Source organism: Pseudonaja textilis, chromosome 13, assembly GCF_049901715.1.
Source record: "Pseudonaja textilis isolate UNSWEBS1 chromosome 13, rPseTex1.2, whole genome shotgun sequence".
In the NCBI taxonomy this organism is placed as follows: domain Eukaryota; kingdom Metazoa; phylum Chordata; class Lepidosauria; order Squamata; family Elapidae; genus Pseudonaja; species Pseudonaja textilis.
This window is the reverse complement of record NC_142002.1, coordinates 21,454,467-21,473,545: the sequence shown is the minus strand read 5'-3', so window position 1 is coordinate 21,473,545 and position 19,079 is coordinate 21,454,467. Positions and strand designations below refer to the sequence as shown.

At 50.2% G+C, this 19,079-nt stretch overlaps 1 protein-coding gene across 2 annotated transcripts in view; it reads left to right on the top strand.

Annotated features, from left to right (window-relative positions):
- The window catches only part of UNC13C (unc-13 homolog C), a 51,116-nt gene extending 32,427 nt beyond the window's left edge, over nt 1-18,689 (top strand). Inside the window, exons 13-32 of one of the 2 annotated variants that reach the window (XM_087941757.1) lie at nt 801-869; nt 1,479-1,568; nt 1,789-1,917; nt 2,956-3,089; nt 3,464-3,549; nt 4,243-4,369; nt 5,021-5,117; nt 5,484-5,627; nt 7,108-7,185; nt 8,833-8,910; nt 9,686-9,715; nt 11,418-11,506; nt 12,320-12,463; nt 13,590-13,713; nt 14,244-14,300; nt 14,686-14,766; nt 16,146-16,293; nt 17,114-17,206; nt 17,654-17,813; nt 17,896-18,689. In XM_087941757.1, the coding sequence (XP_087797883.1) occupies nt 801-869; nt 1,479-1,568; nt 1,789-1,917; nt 2,956-3,089; nt 3,464-3,549; nt 4,243-4,369; nt 5,021-5,117; nt 5,484-5,627; nt 7,108-7,185; nt 8,833-8,910; nt 9,686-9,715; nt 11,418-11,506; nt 12,320-12,463; nt 13,590-13,713; nt 14,244-14,300; nt 14,686-14,766; nt 16,146-16,293; nt 17,114-17,206; nt 17,654-17,813; nt 17,896-18,184 (2,247 nt within the window). In that variant the 3' untranslated portion in view covers nt 18,185-18,689. The remainder of the gene's footprint in view (nt 1-800; nt 870-1,478; nt 1,569-1,788; nt 1,918-2,955; nt 3,090-3,463; nt 3,550-4,242; nt 4,370-5,020; nt 5,118-5,483; nt 5,628-7,107; nt 7,186-8,832; nt 8,911-9,685; nt 9,716-11,417; nt 11,507-12,319; nt 12,464-13,589; nt 13,714-14,243; nt 14,301-14,685; nt 14,767-16,145; nt 16,294-17,113; nt 17,207-17,653; nt 17,814-17,895) is intronic. The other variant, XM_026709484.2, reaches the window with a different exon arrangement.
- Nucleotides 18,690-19,079: the final 390 nt, after the last annotated feature.

Genomic DNA, 19,079 nt, shown 5'->3' with positions numbered 1-19,079 from the left:
ATGTATTTTAGAAAGAATTTTTCTTTTTGCAATGTGACTTTCTCTTCTTTCGCCCCTGCTGAATATGACAGAAGCCTGCCTTTCCAGCAAGATGAGGGCAGAGTGAGAACACACACCTCCCCAGTCAGGCAAGATTAGGGAAAGACGTGGCTTTGGGAGCTCAGCAGTCACCAGACGCTGATCTGTTCATGGGGCAAGGAGAGCATCTTCTGATTGTTCCAGCCTACCTGACGGGAGGTTGTGCGTAGGCGTGTGATTGTTGTGCCTGCCCAGGACCCCCAGGCCGAGTCCTGCTCATAGGCTGTCCCTCTATTGAGATCCCCTGACCAGGAATGCATTCTCTCGGCTTCTTACCTTCTCTAGCATGGCAGTAGACCGGGGGGTGCTGAGTGCTGAAGAGGCAACCTTCTAACCAAAGCCCAAAGGCAGCTGTGACTTTAGGAAACACTTACTTCAGCCTCACCATTGGGTGGGGGAAATATGATGCATCCCTCTGAGCTTTCCTGGAGACCTGCTGCTACTCCCGACCTTGACTACTGACTCAGGATTTTGTTTCTCTAACCATGGTCTTAACCAACTACAGCCAGCAGACTTAGTTTCCACAAAAGAGGCTGGCATAGCAAGGAAGATGGCACTTGCCAGGGGAATTCGGGCAGGTGGTCACATCTATTGTTTCCCAGGGCGGCTCCTCTTGGGGTTAGCAGGATAGAGCACGCCCTCCTGGGGGCTCCTAATCAGTGGACCACCACTACAGCCCTCTCTCCAGCTGGTCCTGACAGCTCCGTGTGTTTACCATGCAGAGAGAAAAGTTCATCAAACTCCTGGATCAGCTGCACAATTCCTTGAGGATTGATCTCTCTAAATACAGGGTAGGTACTCTTTCCTTCTCCCAAAGCATGTGGGTGTTTCTGCCTAGAGGGCTGCAGCCTCTTCCAACTATCTGGAGAACCAGCCGTTTCGATCGAAGCCCAACTCAGGCAGAGCTCTGGCAGCACCGCGATGGAGTAGCTGGTGGGCCAAGTCACACTGGCTGTCAGCAGCCCGTCCTCCACTCTGCAGCTGCTGGAAAGCACCAGCCTTGAACTCTTAGCTCTTCGTTTCCCTCTCTTCAGGGAGAAAGCAGACAGTTAGTTACGAGGGGAGGAAGGGGATTTGGGGGGCAGTCTAATTCAGCTCAGCCTGACTCACTCAGGTGGGACGTATGGGGGCCCTGGAAGCTATGCCCCTCCTTTCATGGGAAGGTTGCAGTGTTGGGCTAAAGCCTTGGTTGGCTCTGCCAGCTGAGAAGGAGGGGAACTCTGGGGCACTGGATTGGGATGTCTCTGGTGTGGGTGGAACCTAGGGCAGTTCTTCCATCCCACTGTAGATAGGCAAGGTGGGCTTCTCCTGCTGGCGAAAGGGTCTGTCCGCCTGCCTGGACCCCTCCTCAGCTGCCGGCCATGCAGACTTGTGTCTTTCTTGATTCTGCTCACCTACAGGACAATTTTCCTGCCAGCAGTCCGGAGAGGCTTCAGGATCTAAAATCAACCGTCGATCTCCTAACAAGCATTGCATTTTTTCGCCTGAAAGTAAGTTCAGCTCCCTCCCAGATGCTTACATATCAGAATCTAAATCCGGGATTTTTCCAGAATTTTGTTTCTGTTGGCTTTAAACTTTGAATAAAGCCAGTGGAAGGGAAGGGAACCATACCCTTGCAGCTAGAGACCTCCCCATCTGGCAAGTTGCCCAAACTGTAATGGCTGCCAAGAGTGCAGAAGCCTGTAAGTCCATTCTTGCCTCCCTGCCCAGGTTCTAGAGCTGCCAAGTCCCCCTCGAGCAAGCACCGTTGTGAAGGACTGTGTCCGGGCCTGCTTGGATTCCACGTACCGATATATTTTTGATAACTGCCATGAGCTGTATGCTCAGTTAATGGACCAGGTGAGTGCCTTCTCTTCACTGCTTCTGCTCAAGGAGTCTCAGATGCACTTAAAGGGAGGGTGAGTCCTGTCCTACCTTTACAGCAGCTTTGAAGGCCATGAAAAACAGGAGATTGGCAACTAAATTGTCCATACTGAAAGACCAAAGAGTGGGGGGCAGTGTTTCTCCTAGGGTCCTGCTTAGTCCATTGAATTCTAATAGACTTGGTGGTTCTTTGGTTGGGCTGTTTACTATTATTAGCTTGTTTGGCAACTTTCAGCCTGGCACTCTGACAAACACTCTGGCATCAATTAAACACATAGACATAAAATCTACATGCAAGGGAGATGGGCGGTCAAGAAATATGAATACATGCTGTACAAAAGAGACAACTAAGAAGCCAAAAATGAACAAAACCCCTCAAACCTTCAATACCTAGATGAGCATAGCTTAACACCAAGATTCACTTCAGACCAGTAGTCAAGAAATAAACAAAACCCCAATTAAGTTAAAAGCCCAACTAAAGAACCACCAACACAAACAGCACAAGCCACTACAATATACACTGAGAGCCTACCAGCACTGATGATGTTTCGTAGTGTGGGTTGTGAAACATCTGCAAGAAAACCACAAGCTCAGAAAGCGCCAACAAGCCCTTGAGAAGTGCTGGGGAAGGCACATAGAAAGCGAAGCAAGGTGGGTGGATGGTGGCAGGGGGTGTGCGCCATTAGGCGCCCTGAAGAATCAGGTTGGGGAAAGGCCATCTTGGAGGAATTCTATCGGTGTGCTTGCTAAGAGGCAAGATGGTACGTAACTAGCCAGGAACGGCCCTGCAACAAGCCCAGAGGCCAGCTGGGTGACAAGAACTCTGCCTCCCCCTTTCCGAGCCGACACAAAGTGCTTCTGCAGAAATTCTTTTAGAGATCTTCTTTTGGGGTGTCGAGGTGGAGGAAGAGGAGGAGGAGGAAGAGGAAGAGTTGCCAAGAATAGCAATCCTAGAAAGTCTTTCCCTGCAGGCCTTTTGTTCCAGTGTAGCATTTTCCTCATTTTGGCCAACAGGGGAAGAAGCAAGATATTCCTCGGGAGGAACAGGGTCCAACGATTAAGAATTTGGATTTCTGGACGCAGCTCATTACCCTGATGATCACCATCATTGATGAAGACGGAGCTACCTATACTCCTGTCCTGAACCAGTAAGGCGAGAAAGGCCAACATCCTTCAGCTAAGATCCCTGAACTCCCTTCCAATTGCCTCCGACTTCATGTTGTAAGCGAGGCGTTTCCAGTGTATTGGAACAGTGTAATGGAGGTCCCTCAGAATACCTACCCTTGCATCCTCCCAAGGGGCGGATTGCATCAGTTCCCTTGGCAACAGTTCTGCTCCTTTATTGTTACGTGATTGCCTCCTTCATGGTTGCCAGAGGGGCCTTGGAGTCACTTTTAGGCACCCCCCGCCCCTTTGGCACCGCCACACATCCCTGGTTCTTCCTCTCTGCCTGGGTTGACTTAAGCATCGAGGAGTCAGAAAAGGCTGCTCTGCTGATTGCGCCCTGCTTGGCTTTTTGCAGGTTCCCTCAGGAGCTGAACATGGGCAAAATCAGCACAGAGGTCATGTGGGTCCTCTTTGCACAGGATATGAAGTTTGCTCTGGAAGGTAAGGGAAGCAGCGGTGATCAGGCAGGTTGCAACTTCAGGGTGGGCATGTTGGGGCAGGAGCAGAGGCAATTCCACTCAGCCCCAATTACTTCCATTTCTGGAGAGAGTCTTTGAAGATGCTTGTCTCCAAAAACAATAGATGTAACAGGAGGTGGAAGGAGATGATAGGAAACCAGACAGTGTGGTCAGTATTAGGTTTCAGGTGAAGCAAAATGCCCACCTAAGAAATGTATCGTCCATGGCTAGCAATAGATCTGGTTAGGAGAAGAGAGGTTGAACTCAACTTGGGTTTCCAAAAACCAGATAGAATTTGTATTCAAGTTTATTTGCCGTACTTGACAAGAACTCTGGACAGCAGAGAGATGAAGGGCAGCTTGGTCACAGTCTACTCAAAAGGAGGTTGCATCGAGCACTTCTGAAAGCAAAATGTAGAATCCTTGGCTAGCTCTCGGTCTTCATCAAGTGCCGCTCCTGGCGAGCCAATGGACACCCTTGGGGAAGAGGAATACCGTGAACATTCTGTTGCCTTGGGCAGTGTCTCGCTTACTCAGGCTATTAAATTAAGCAGTTGCCAGTTGTGAAAGTCCAGTATGACTTATTTTTCTGGAGCCAAAATGTGTGCCAGGAGACCATAATCTTATTTATGGCTGCAGCTTTATTAAATCTTTATATTGTCTTGTGTCCATTACAGAGCATGAAAAGCACAGGTTATGCAAGAGCACAGACTATATGAATTTACACTTCAAAGTGAAATGGTTTTATAATGAATATGTGCAAGAGCTCCCCTCATTCAGAGACACGGTGCCTGAATACTCTCTGTAAGTGAGGTGGGGATGGGGGTTGCACGGGGAAAGGGAGGGCTGGACTGAGCTTTCATTTCCAAATTGAATGCAGACTACTTTCAATCTTTGTCCAGCTCAGCCTTGAATCTGGAACCCCTAAAAGCTGGTGTGCGTTTAAAACTCAAAGAAGCCCAACCCCTTTCCTTGACTCCTTTCTTCCCACAAAGATGCCATGGAGAAATCATGGTTGATTTTTCCATCATTGCTCAGAAGAGAAGGTAGTTTAGAGAGATTCTCCAAGGGAAGAGGGCAGCAGACCGGATGATCAATCCAGTTCTCATTGTTGTAGGAGACAGAAGGGAGATTCCTGGCCTTCACTTCTGCACAGCATTTCCTTTTTCAGACCATTTCCCCCCAAAATGCAAGGTGCAGTTTCTTGCTACAACCATTTATAGAAAAAGTGAAATGGCCACTAAACTAACCTGATTTGTACCCATATTTGCAAAAGACAGGTTTCTTATCTAGGTGCCATCATGGTGGAAAGGGAAAAGAGATAAAGTGCACCCATTTACATTGGCACTATCCATTTTACTCTGAATGTACAGTCTTAATGTGAATTTAGTGGAATCTGGTTTTAAGACCAAAGACTGTCTGGAAAACCCACCCCACGTGTGTGTCCACTCCTAGGTGGTTTGAGCCATTTGTCATGCAGTGGCTTGACGAAAATGAGGATGTCTCCATGGAATTCCTCCACGGCGCATTGGAAAGAGACAAGAAAGATGGGGTGAGCAGCATGAAGAAGTGAAGGCCAAAACCCCCACCACCCTAACCCCTGCTAGAGGTCGCCAGCCCCTATTCCATAAAAAACAAGAGCAGGGAGCTAGAACCATCAGGAACCGTGGCCTGATCCCCAAAAGAGGGAAGGGAGATGCTGTCGTATCAGCCAATGTCCCTGTACAGGAGGATCCCTTGAGTGGTCACCGCATTGCAGCCTCTCTAAGCGATAGACTTTGGGGATTCCCAAGGCCCTCTTTCTTCAGATCCAGTCCTGCAGGGTTGTGACAGTGCGACAGTGCAGCCATATCCTTGAGAAGACGCTGCTTACCCCGGGCTTCTGCACAGCATGTGTTGTTTCTTCTTGTCCCTGCAGTTCCAGCCCACATCAGACCACGCTCTCTTCTCTTGCTCAGTGGTAGATGTCTTCACACAACTCAACCAGAGCTTTGAGATCATAAAGAAGCTGGAATGTCCTAATCCTGCAGCACTTTCTCATCTCATGAGAAAATTTGCAAAGGTGGGTGTTCTTGTGTTCTATTGTTGCCTTGTGGGGGAGCCTGAGCTACATGTGAGAGCTGATCACAACAGAATCAAATGGATGTCCTGCCTTGAGACTTTTTTGCTTTTCTCCCATCAAAGGGCACCTCTTCTTTCTAGCTCTGTGGCATAGCAAAATAAATCTCAAGGAAAAAGAATGTTCTCTAAGCTAACTGTGATCTGTCCAGAAAACTAGGCATTCACCCGTTACATAAAGGGTGCTTGGGGAATTCCAGAGAAGAAGTCAAAGATACCAGCTAGATAGAACTCCCATTAAGATTCAGCGGCAGGGTAATTTCTCTGGATCCGTCCAGGCACAGAACACCATTGTCTTTTTAATGTGGTTTCCATTGAATCCAAGTTATTCCATTGGAAGAGAAATAAGATAACCAGAATACAAGAGCAAACAGGGTCAGGAATCCAGGAGCCTCTGTGGCGCAGTGGTTAGAGTGCAGTACTGCAAGCTACTTCTGCTTCAACCAGCTGCCTACAATTTGGCAGTTCAAATCCCACCAGGCTCAAGGTTGACTCAGCCTTACATCCTTCTGAGGGGGGTAAAATGTGGACCCAAATTGCTGGGGACAAGAGGCTGACTCTGTAAACCACTTGGGCTGTAAAGCACTGTGAAACAGTATATGAGTCTAAGTGCAGTTGCTATTGCTATGCTACTGAAACCAACTTTTCTGCTCTGGGTCCCACTCCTCCACCCAATTCACGTGAGGAGGTGGCCTCTGGGAGGCATTTTAGACTTCTTATTCAGCCATATGCCATTTCTCATGTTTCCTCTCCTCTGAAGCCACCTGCCCCATAACAGGTTTGTCTGGGCAGGTTATGAGAACCAAATGAAATAAAAGCAATAAGAGTTTAAATGTAACAAAGATAAATCAATATAAAATGGAACATTACCACTCAGAAGAAAAAAACCAAATGCAAACATATGCATTTTAAAAGGAGAGGTCAGGATGAGAAGTTATCAACAGGCCTAAACGAACAGAAGCCTCTTCACCTGATGACCAGAGAGGTGCCAGGCCAACTTTTCAAGGAAGCTCCCAGGAGGGGCCTGTTTCCATTTATTGGACTGAAGACACTCCCTTGTCTGCCTAGGAAGGGGCTCTTGTGATGCACCTTTTTTCCAACAACTCTCCCCCACCTCTCCTTAGTTTTAGTAAATGACCTCCCAGAAAAGAGATACTTTTGGGAATCTTCTTGGACCCTTCTTTATAAGCCATTTTCCAGAAACTGCTCTTTAGGCTATGTTAAGCTCTAAGAATGTGGAGGTGCCTGCCAGCTGCATAGGAAGGCCTGTCACAGAGCTTCTGGCATGAAGGATGCAAGGATCTCGGGGCTCTTCTGAGGGCGAAGACTTAGCTTTGTTCCCTCCAACTCCAAGAGTGGGCCAGATGGCGACGTATTTTAGAATAGTAGCGCTGTACTGCAGTAACTTGTTTCTTTTGTTCTAGATAATCCACAAAGTGCTTACTCAGTATGCTGCAGTTATAACAAAGGATTTCAGTTCTTACTGTGATAAGGAAAATGTGGTGAGAAAAATTTGATTACTACTTTTTCAAATTTAATACTGTTTTGTAACCATTGTACGATCAATAGGGAACTGAAGAGCACAAGGGGAATGGGTGGAGGTAAATTCTCTGCTCTCCTTTGTGGCATGGTGATCCTATAGGAAGTGCTCTGCAGATCACTTCCTTGGTATTTTGAGTTTTCTTTTGTTTTACTGATCAGTAAGAGCAGTTTTGCTGGCTAAGGGAGCAACCAGGGGCCCTTTACAACACCCAGCCTAAGCCAGACCTAGCCTTGCCATAGCAATGATCATCCTGCGGAAGATGCCATCTCCTTCCTTTCCAGAGCCTTTGGCAACTGGCTGACCAAAGGTATTGTCCAGGCACTGTGCAGCTGGAGGCTGCTGATCAGCTGATGAGGAGTCCAAAACTCCTGGGCATGGGAATCCTTTCTCCCCAAAATAAAAGTTAGCCAATCTGTTGAAGGCACCTCCTCCCAAAGCTTAGTTGAAACACTACCATGAAGTCCTCATCAAGACAGAAGTGACGCTAAATACAAAAGCAGCAGTAAACAATTTGAGTCTGGAGAAGCCAACTGAGATGAATCTGAGGCCAATTGTAGGAGGGGAGATGCCGTTGCCAGAAAAGCAAGGTCCAATGGATGTGAAGGAGGCCGAAGGACCCAGGTTTTCCAAAAGACTGACAAGGAATTAGCGAGTGGTACAGCCCATCCTCCAGCCATGTCCCAGGAAGTCTTGATTCCTGACTCTTCCTTTCTTGGCCTGATGTTTCATGGCAGTCTCCTAATTTTAGGACTGGGCACTTGGCCAAGACCTGCACATTCTCACTTTTTCTCCAACACAGCATTTGTCACTGGCTACCTCAGCAGACACAGCTGCCTGGTGGGTGGAGAGCCAGATGGTCTTCCCTATCAGTCTTCTGATTCTGGGGAATCCATGACGTGCAGCAGTATGACGGGTCCAGAGAAAGGATGGGTTGTTTTTCAGTACCCAAACTTGTTTTCCTACAGTGGACAGAAGGCATCAACGTGGTTGCCATGATTGGCAGAATAATCCCTAGAAAAGTAGAGAGCATCCCTTCTTCCCAGGTGCAATACTGGTTTTGTCATGGTGATGGAGATCATCCCTTTGATCATCTTCCTCTCTGTTTTTCCTCTTGAGTTTCATTTTGGAGGTCCTTCTGCTTTTCAGCCCCATCCCTGGAAGGAAGGGACAAGGGCAGAGACCTAGCTTTCAGGATACCTACCCTCCAGCATAGAAAAATAACCATAATGATACTTCTTAGCTCACAGTCAAAGAGGCAAGCTCAGCGGCATGGGACCAGCATTATGTGTCTGGTGGTGGAAATCGCTAGTGAGAGAAAGATGGCACTGAAGCCGAGCTGATCACTTGGGAGGGGAAACGGGGGGGAGGCTTTGCTGCTGGGAATGGCTTGGCCGAATAAGGTGCGAAGAACAGGTGAGCTCCTTGCCACCACACACCTCTTCTTTCCAGCGGCTCATTCAGCCGGGTGGCTTACAAACGTCCAGGTTGTCTTTGAGGACTAACACTATCAACCAGATGTTTTACCCCTTTCACCACCTTTTGTGATCTCTTGCCCAGTCAGTTCTCTCCCAGCAGCTAAGACAACTTTCGTCCTTGTGGTCTCCAGCCCTGCATCTTGATGAACAACATTCAGCAGCTGAGAGTGCAACTTGAGAAGATGTTTGAAGCCATGGGTGGGAAAGAGGTGAGTGTCGTCTGCCACCTTCAACCTTCTAAGCCTTGGATGGCTTAGAAGAGAAAGGGGGGCAGCTCGGCCATAGAAAGGGCCTTGGGACTGGCCAGTGACGGTGGCCCTAAGTCTTTTTGGGTTCCACACCTGTGGATCTGTAGGCCTGGGGAGAGCACCCGCCTTGGCTGGGCTGAGGCCAGGGTCTTTTTCTCTTCCTCCAACAGGAGGGGAGCCTGTCACCTTATTTAATTTTGGCTCAGCAGCCGTAGGAGGCCACAGGCAGCTTCTCCCCATTGGTTTCTTCTGGAAAGATGTCAGGCTTCTTTGTCATGCGGGCTAGGCAGTTTGAGGGCGCCCTCATTGTTAGTGTTTCTATTTTGAGGAATGAGGAGCAAAGTGGCGCCATTTTGCCTTTTCAAGTCCCCCAAATGCAGAGAAGGACAGGTGTAGAGTACTGCAACGATGCCACAAGCGCTCCCTGCCCCCCCAGGGTCCTCTTTCCTGGGCAAAAGCTGACAGAAAGATACGATGCCAGCCCAGACCTGCGCCCCATTCCCTGATCCTTCTTCCGCCACACCTCACCGTGGGGCAAACGAGGGAGATCCAACCAGTAAGCAAGTTCACCCACCTGTCTAGGTTAGCCTTCTCTGGGCACCTTGCATGGAATTGATTTGTTCCCAGTCTTGCCAGTCATAGCTCGGGGCAGGGGAGCGGGCGTGCCCATGTTTGTCTGTAATGTGTCATCCTGTCTTTGTCTACTTACTGCCTTTAATTTGCCATCCTTGAGAAGAAGCAAGAAGGCAAACACTTTTCCTATGAGGTTTGTGATGTTGTCATGTGTCCTGTTTCCAGCCACTGGTTTGGGGTGCAGAAGAGTTGCGCGGGGCGGTCTGTGGGTCTCTGTGTGGAAGGGGTGCCTGCAGAGATGTGCAGTCATCAGAAAGACACTCCTGGCTGCCCAGTCTGTGTGCTTATTTTCCCGTGGGCAGAAAAAGGGGGTCTGGGTGCAGAGGGTGAGGCAGTTGGCTTTCAAAACGATCTGGTGGAATTAGAAGCTGCCGGTTAATTGGAAGCTCTTGGACTTCAATGGACTGACTCCTTCTGGAACTGACAGGCAAGGAGGAAAGAGCGGCTTCAGACGGTGCAGACTAAGGCCCACAACGAGGGCATGGGGAACAGCAGCAGACGTACACGTGCACAGGCTCCCCTCCATTCCCTTCCACACAAACACACACGGAGTGGCCTCCAGCGTGGTTTGCAACGTTTCCGGGGGGCTACATTTGACCTTCTCCCCTCTACTGTGTCCAGGCGAGAGAGGATCAGCTCCCCAGTCTCCCCCAGCCTCACTAAAGGACTGCCGAACACAGCACCCCTTCTCCCTCCACTCAGGCTTAGGAGACGGAGGAGGGGCCCTCAGCCCAAGCAGCAGGAGCTTCCTGGGAGAGCCTGGGGCAAGAAGCCGTTCTCCTGCAGCCACGGGTGCTGGGGGGGTGGGGGGGTGGGGGGTGGAGCTGCCTGATAGCTGGCTGGGCCACGTCCGTTTCGGGGTTTAGTGGGGCTGTGAGGAGCCTGTTTGCCCGTCTGGGCTGAAACAAGGGACTAAAGGGCCTCCACCATTTCAGTATGGTGAATCCAGTTCCTTGTGCTCCGCCTACCCCACCCCATGTAGCTCTAGGCAGTGTCCTCCGGTGTCCCATGGCACACAAAGGGGGCGCACCTGAAGGGGAACACCAGCATCCGGGACAAAACGGGGGGCTCTCCAGGAAGTTGTTGGCACCCCCACCCCCAACTGCTGTGTATCAGTGAATTTGGTGAGGCAGAGGGTGAGGTCCCTGAGCCACTCTCTCGACACCCCCACCCCCCAATCTCTGTGACGGCTCCAGGGGGCTTGCATGGTGTCCCCTCCCCTTCCCGAGGGCTCTCTACGCTTGCCGAGAGGTGCTGCCTCTGTGGCGTGCCTTGTGCCCAAGAGATGGGGAGGAGGAGGAGGGTGGCACCTGGTGTGCCTGAGGCACTCCAGGTGCTGTCAAGCTCTGTTGGGGACAAAACCGGCACAGCCACAGCCTTTCTGGACTGTCACCCATAGCTTCCTCTCTGCAGTCCTTCCTCAAGAACTGGCATGGCCTCCAAGGGTTCTTGCACATGTTTCATTGCTGGGTGCTTGGCTTCTGTCCACCATTAATGCAAAACAGCGTGGAAACTCCCTCTTGTAATCCAACCAGCTCCAAAGGGTGGGATGGGGAGATGTGGGCTGCTCTGTGGAGCCCTTGGGTGAGGGAGCCCTGACTCAGCCGAGGGGTGACCCCAACGGCTCTGCTTCAGCTCCCAGGTGGCCCCACAGAAGGGGAGAGGCCTTGGGATAGTCCCCTTCTAGCCCATAAAGTGCTGGGTTCCACACTCGTTTTCCATTAATGCCACCCAATGGATGGAGATTTTACCTCTTTCCCCCCTGCCTGTTATGTCAGAGCGTGGAGCCAAGAGGGGAGGAGGAGCGGCTAATCTCACCCCTGCCTTCTTTTCAGCTGGACCCCGAGGCCAGTGAGACCTTGAAAGAGCTGCAGACCAAGCTCAGCATTGTCCTGGATGAGCTCGGCCTGGCTTACAGCACCAGGTAAGGACAGGTTCCTGTCCACGGGGCCCTCCTCCTCCTCCTCCTGATCCCCAGCCACCACGCCTGTTCCTTGAGCCCAGGAAAGGGCGGCAGAGGGGCTCCATTGGGGAACCATGGCTGGGTTTGTGTGCCCCTAAGGGGCCGAGGGCTTCTCTAAGGCAGGTGGAGCTTGGAGTTGAAAACAGCTTCTATTTGGTGCTGGCTGTACGATGAGCTTCAGTCTGGATAAATTTTAGATGATTTATAAGCAGCTTTTCGCATTCTGTGGTTTGCAGAATACATAACAACAAAATCAGTTGTTATGTGTTTATGTGGCCCTGTTTCCAGTTTTAGTAACTTGATTGGTAAGGGATTTTCTTAAAAGTCAGATTACTAATATATTCCATGGACAATAATAGATTTCCAGATACACAACCGTTTCTTTGGCATCCATGGGAAGGGAAGGGGGGAATGAAATAGGTGGCGCTGGTTATAGTAATAGCAGTAGCAGCAGTATTAATAGTAGTAGTAGTAATGGGAGGAAAAGGTGTGTCTGTTTGTCAAAGGGCTTTCAGTCCAAGTGGCCCTAGGAGACCAGGACCGAGGCAGCTTCCTCGCTCCCTCTGCACCCCCGCCCCCCACCTCTGTCCCAGGGTGACCCTGATGAGATCACCTGGCTTACTTGGTGCAGCCAGAGGGGGGGAGGGGGAGGGAAGCAGCAGCAGGGACCCCAGCACGACAGGGAGGGTGGTGGGCGGCAGCAGGGGGCATCTGGATCCCCTCCCCTCCCCTCTCCTCTCCTCTCCTCTCCTCTCCTCTCCTCTCCTCTCCTAGTTTCCAGCTTCTCATTGAGGAATGTGTGACCCAAATGAGCCTGGAGTTAAATCGGATGAGAGGAGACGGAGGAACAGCAGGCAGCAACAGCGCCGTGCAGGCTGAGATTGTGCTGCGCCCCTTGATGGATTTCCTTGACAAAACGTAAGCACAGGAGGCCGGTGCCAGGGAACGGGCACATTTGACAGATGGTGTCACAGCTGGGGAGAATGGGGGGGGGGGAGAGGGGGGGCACCAACGCTGAGCAATAAGCCTCTGCCCAGCAGCCTTCTAATGCTGAAGCCTTCTGGACGAGACCTTCCTGCTCTTCCAACCCGCCCTTCATCGCTCCCTCTCCCCAACTCCCTCTGGCTCAGTTTGGGTGGGAGCTCCTCCTGGCTGTCCCTGCTCCCTTAGCCTTCCTACGAAGAGAAGGGTCCTCGGGGTAGAGGGAGACCCAGGCTCTCCTGCTGGGAAAAATGGCCCTCCCTCCCTCTCTCTGGGGCAGAGGATTGGACCCCAAGTCTCTGTCCTTCACAGTTCTTGGGGAGGGGGCTGGGGAGCCATCTTGTTGTGGTTTGCCGGCAGCCGGTGCAGACAGTGAGGAAGAAAGGGGGACCAGTCAGGGAGTCTGGAGTGGACTCGGACGAGGATCCTGCGTCTGATGCAGAGATGGGGTCAGGACCATCTGGGAGTGGGGTGCTGACTCTGGAGCCTCTGGAGTTTGGCAGCAGCGAGGCAGAGGACCCAGGGGAGCCTGTTCCTAGTGCGCGTGTGTGCAGAGCTGCTAGAAGGCAAGAGCAGCTGAAGCAGAAGGGGCGACTCAGGAGTAAGGCTAGGAAGTGACTGCCCCTCCCATAAGGGATAAAAGTCAGGCTAAGACGACGAAAGCTTTGCAGGAAGCAAAGCAGTTCAATAGATTCTGAGTCCTTGAAGCTCTGCATATTCTGGTTGGTTTTTTCTGGTACTGTTATAATTAATTTGGATATTCCTGTTTTTGGCAGCATTCCATAGCACTGACATGCGTGTGCTTATCTTGGGGAACTGTTTAAGTTTCGTTTTGGCTGTGAATGGAAATAATTCCCAGCATTGCATTAAAATAGGTTTTGCTTTTAAAATAAGTGTTTAATTATGTTTGATGAAGCCTGGGTCAGAACACATCTGTGCTTTCCCTGAGAAGGCCTCATCTAGTGTGCTGCATCTGGGGCTCACGGGCCGGCAGATCCCCCCGGCTGACATGGGCAAAATAGGCATTAGGACACAAGCCCAGGAACCATTTGTTTCTTTGCAGCTTAAGTACCTCAGCAAAAATCTGTGAGAAGACTGTTCTGAAGCGGCTTTTGAAAGAGCTCTGGAAGTTGGTTTTGAGCAGAATAGAAAGGCAGATTGTGCTCCCACCTCTGGCAGACCAAACGGTGAGTCTCCAACCCAACCCATGGGCAGCTCCTCCTAAATCCAGCTGTAAAAAACTGGCCTTACATACAAGGGAGGTGCTCAGGTGTTCAGCCCTTCACTCATTTGGAGGGCAGATGTTCCAAAGGTGAAGCTCCTTTGGCAAGGAGAAGCGGAGGGTACCCTTCTTGTTCTCTCTTTGGCATTTAAAGACCAGGGTTGGTAGTGGGGGTGGGGGTGCAGAGCTGGCTCCTGTGGGGCTACTCCCTTCTTTTGGCCATTTGATGTGGAGGGGGAACCGCTACTGAGGAAACAGTCGGATTTGAGGGACTTGAACATGGCTCAAGAAAAGAAAAAGATTCCTTGTTTGGCCTGTCTTAATGGGCTGGCAGTTCCCTCCTGGAGTGCTCAGCTGGTGGTCTTTGTATTTGCACACGGCATCCTTTCCTTGAACACAGAGCCTGAGGGTCCAGAGGCCTCCCCTGCCCTATGCCTGGAGGTGAGGATGGCTTGGGAATTGTGCCTCACCTTCCCCCCTTTGGCTTCTCCTCAGGGCCCTCCAATGATTCTCAGTGCAGCCAAAGATTTCAGCCAGCTGTCGAAGCTGAAGGTAAGCTGGGCTGGATGGAAGAGAGGGGCAAGAGCCAGTCTGGCCAGATGCCCTGGGGAACCCCAAAACGCAACAGGAGACAATGGCCTCCTTTGACCCTGTTCCCCAATAACTGTAGTTCAGAGATAGCTTGCACCTGATCTCGGGGGGCTGATGGCCCTGGCACAGCTTCCCCTCCCCCATCTTAGCCTGGGGAGCTTTTCCTCAGAGACTCAGAGAGGGAATGGTGATCTCTCTGGAGAAGCCTTTGGCGAAAGAGGGAAGTGACCATCCCCTTGGAATATTCCAGTGGCAAGAGGGCTTGTTGCAGGCATGAGGCGGAGGGTATGGTCGTTGCAGGAAGACGTCTCACCTCCAGTTCCTCAGTTGCTATTTTTTTTTGCAGGACCACGTCATCCGAGAAGAAGCCAAAAGCCTGACCCCGAGGCAGTGTGCAGTAATGGAAGTGGTTCTGGCCACCATCAAGGTAGAGTGGCAGGAGGGTGTGCCCAGTGGGTTGGGGTTCGGGGCAGAGCAGCAGTGGGCGGGGGGGAGAAGGGAGTCTGTCCCTCCATCTCTCCAGCCTCCTTGAACCTCCTGAGCCCGGCCCTTTCAAGCCCAGCCCAGCAGGCTACCATCCCTTGGACCTGGAACATGGGTTGACAGGGATTTGGAAAGGCTTAGAAAATAGTTAACCATTTAAAAATGCCATGAATTAGTTAGACTTCTCCTTTAGTAGCAAGTGGAGACTAAACTAACTTGGTCAGTTTAAGTATACTCCAGCCCCAGCTGGAGGTGAGAAGGTCAGGACAATTGAGAAGCCTGGCAGAATAAAAAGAGCCCCCCCTCCTCCTGTGGTTAAAAGGGAAAGAGACGAAGTCTTCAGTGAAGGAGAATCTCTTTTAGGTTACCCAGTTTTCCTCAAGATTTTAAAAGCTGTTCTAACCCTTCATTTTGCATTATGTAATCCATTAAGTGGGAGAACATAGAATTGCCACAGGAGTTTGAAGATGGAGCAGGAATAGCAGTGAGAAGGGTAGGGAAAATTCAGTGCCGGTTCTTTTCTTTAGCAGAGAAATACGACAAATTGACAGCAATTTCAGAGGGTTACAAGGCAGCTTGCATAACAGCTTCTCCTTGTCATGGCCTTCTGCATTTATGCTTTTCATTGTGTGCCCTTTGTGGCTTTGATGGGTCCATGTTTGACACGGCTCAGTCAAGCACAAAGGGACCCGGTCCACAGGCCATGTGGCCTGGGGGAGGGGGGGAGGGGCAGTTGGGCTAATGTGTGGAGCAAAAGGCTGAATCCAGCCAGTCCTAGTTGTAGGAAGTTGTGCTTAATACAAAACATCCGGGGATTGCTTATGGCTGAACCATCATTCCTTGGTCAGCTGTTTCATACAAACAGGGACAAAAGCTTTAATGGAGAGATGAGCCTCCCTCAGATTGTTGTTGTTAGTTGCGAAGTTATGTCCAACACATTGCTACCCCATGGACAACATTCCTCCAGGCCTTCCTGTCCTCTACCATCCTCTGGAGTCCATTTAAGATCACGCTGACTGCTTCAGTGAAACTCCCTCAGATAGAGTCCTGCAAAAATGGGCTTTTCCATCTTTTTCACATCTTTCAGTTTGACCAGACAACACCTGGCTGAGTCAGGCATGGCATGTCAGCCAGGTGCTTCTGGCTGCAGGGGTCTATCGTCTTCCGAAGTAACCTTTTGGCTTACCTCAGGTTAAGGTGATAACTGAGGAAAACTAGCTTCGTATGCCTAGTGCTTATTCCTCTGACCCTTGAGCCACTCAAATCATCTTGGGAGGGCCCAAAAGCAAGTGGATGAATTCTTATCTCTTTGCCTTTGTTTAGCAATATTTTCATGCTGGAGGAAACGGGCTGAAAAAGAGCTTCCTGGAGAAAAGTCCAAACTTGCAGTCTCTCAAGTATGCCCTGAATTTGTACACACAACCGACAGATGTTCTGGTCAAGAAATTCATCAACAGCCAGGCTTCTCAAAGTAAGTGTGTTGGTGGCTGCACAAGCCCCTCCTTCGAGTTTCGTGGCCGGCAGCCCAAGGCTTTGAGCTTGGGAGGTGAGGGGGTGGGGGGGGCATGAGAGTGCTATGGAGTGCCTGGGTTCTTCCTGCTCACCGTTGGGTGCAGACTCAGCCTGGAGAGTTTGGCTTCGTCTGATCTGTCCTGTCCAGTCCAACAAGAAGGATCGGGGATGCTGTGGTAAAGTTTTCGGTTGCTCCAGGGCCAAATTGCTTATGCTTCCCCTCCGTTGGTTAAACGGATGGCTGCAATGTTAGCAGGTTAGATGCAAAGCTCCCGCTGTTGTGGGATGTGGTTTCATCTGTGAATGCCTTTTCCCCAGGACCCATCTGCCCCCTCTAAGGACACATTCATCCACTTAGGTTACTGCCAAGAAACAAAGTCCCTGTTTTCCACTTGCATTAAGTTGGGAGATGTGGGAGAATAGAGGTAGTCTTTCACTTACAAACACAATGGTGCCCCAAATTTCCATTGCTAAGCAAGCCAGTTGCTAACTGAGTTGTGCCCCATTTTATGACCTCTTTGCCACAGTTGTTAAGCAAATCACTGCAGTTGTTACATGACTCAGGCAATTGTTAAGTTGCTCTGGCTTCCCCCTTGACATTTTCCATATTACTTGTGTCTTCCTCAGTCTTTTCCATCTCAGTTCATTTGTTCTCGGCTCCAAGCTCTTACTTTTTCAGGAGCCTCTGTGGAACTTACTTCACACAATGCCAACTTTGGTTGTAACCTAAGCCACACTTCTGGCACTGTCTGCAGGTCACCATCTTCTTTCTGATGCAGGTCAAACAACAGATAACACAGTGGGGAAGATTAATCTCCAGGTGGATCTGGCGACGCACCCTGCAACTGGCGAGCATAAAGTCACTGTCAAAGGTATGGTTGGCAATGCCTCCTTGTCCCAAATCCAGCCCACCTCTGTGGAGAAGCAGGCTCCGTTAGGCAGTTGAAAAGGGCTCAAGAGGGATGGGGAAGGAAGGTGGGACTTCCCTGTTCCTTTACTGGAACTCAGTTTTTGTTTTCTGATTGTTCAAAGCCAGGACCTGGTGGCTGGGAAGGCCTTTAAAAATGGCTGCTGGTCATTTGCTGCCAGCACAGAAGGGTCCATGTCTCAAGACAAGCTGCTTGGTCAGTCATATTGTTTGAATGAAGCAATTAGTTTAGGGCCGGCGTCATTTTGAACCACTGGCAGCTCGTCCTCTCTGCCCCTCCTTTCTGGACCAGTACATGGAGTCAGATGAGGCGGAGAGGTTGAGCAGGTGGGTCCATAAGGCTGCCACAAGGTGAGCCGTGTCTGCCTGTGATCTCCATTGCTGTGTGCAGTTGTAGCCATCGAGGACCTCGTCTGGCAAACCAGCGCCACCTTCCGCCCCTTTGTGGAGGTCTGCATTCTGGGGCCCAGCCTGAGCAACAAGCGGAGGAAGCACGGCACCAAAAGCAAGAGCAACACCTGGTCCCCGAAGTATAACGAGACATTCCAGTTGTAAGTGGCTTTTGCTGCCTGTGTGGCGGAGGGGCTGGGGGGGGGTCCTCTTTCTGAATCCCCCTCTCTCTCCTTTTCCTAGTCTCCTTAGCAGTGAAGAGCGGCCCAGTGCTTATGAGCTGCACCTCTCCGTGAAGGATTACTGCTTTGCGAGGGAAGACCGGCTCATCGGGGTGGCCGTGGTCCAGCTGCGGACCCTCCTGGTGGGCGGCGGCTGCAGCCCTGCCTGGCACCCCCTGCTAAGAAGCATCTCTGTGGATGAGGCTGGGCTGACAATCCTGCAGATCCTTTCTCAGAGGACCAGCGACGAAGTTGCCAAGGAGTTTGTCCGTCTCAAGTTAGAAACACGGTCCACGGAAGAAACAGCCTGAAATTCCAGCAGGGAAATGCAAACTTCCAGTCTCAAGAACCTTGATCTGTCTTTTCGATGTCTGACTCATGCATGTGTGTGCAAGTCTGTGGGAATGTTTGACTCTGTTTCTGTGTTTGCCAGAACATAAATTCCTGTATTTGCAAGGTACGTCCAAGAGCTGTTAATCTTTTCTGTATGTTCAGATTCTTGAGGGAAAAAATGGAACTGTTCCAATGAAGTGCCAAAACTGCAGCAAAGAGCAAAATTATGAACTGATTTTGTCTCATGACAGCCATTTCCTCATGGTGACTTCCTGTTTAACTGTTCTACAGCCCATGCAACCTCATGTTACTGCAGACCCATTTCTCCTGCATCATTTTGGACACTTGGCCTTATTTCCCTCCCATTTTATGCAAAGTCTTGCTTTTGAAATCCTTTTTCTACCATCTACAGGTGCAGTTACTTCAAGAAAGTGTTTGTAATTTTATAGTTGCTGATTTAAAGAAATGATTTTTGCATACAAACTTTTAAAAAGTGGAAATGTTTTATGCTGACCTTTCTTTCCCAGTCTTTCATACTTATCACTGTGAGGAAGAGCTGGCAGAGCAAGTTCTCAAGATGTCTAGTCACGTCTGTTACCAATTCTTTAATATCTTGAGGTACGTTTGTTCTCCAAAGCTATCAAAGTAATTCCATACTTTTATTAAGGAATAATTCTGTCTCTGGGTTTAGTGCTTTTTGGGTCTGGATGGGTCCCAAGTGACATCATCATTCTCTGGCTAGGGCAGAGAAGAATGAGGATGTGCCTCAAAAGGATGCCGGTACCCTGTAGTACCAGAAGATTCCCAGTGAATGAACTTCAATAGGGTGTATAGTTTCCCAGGGTTGTGTTGTGTGAAATGGTGTTGGACTAT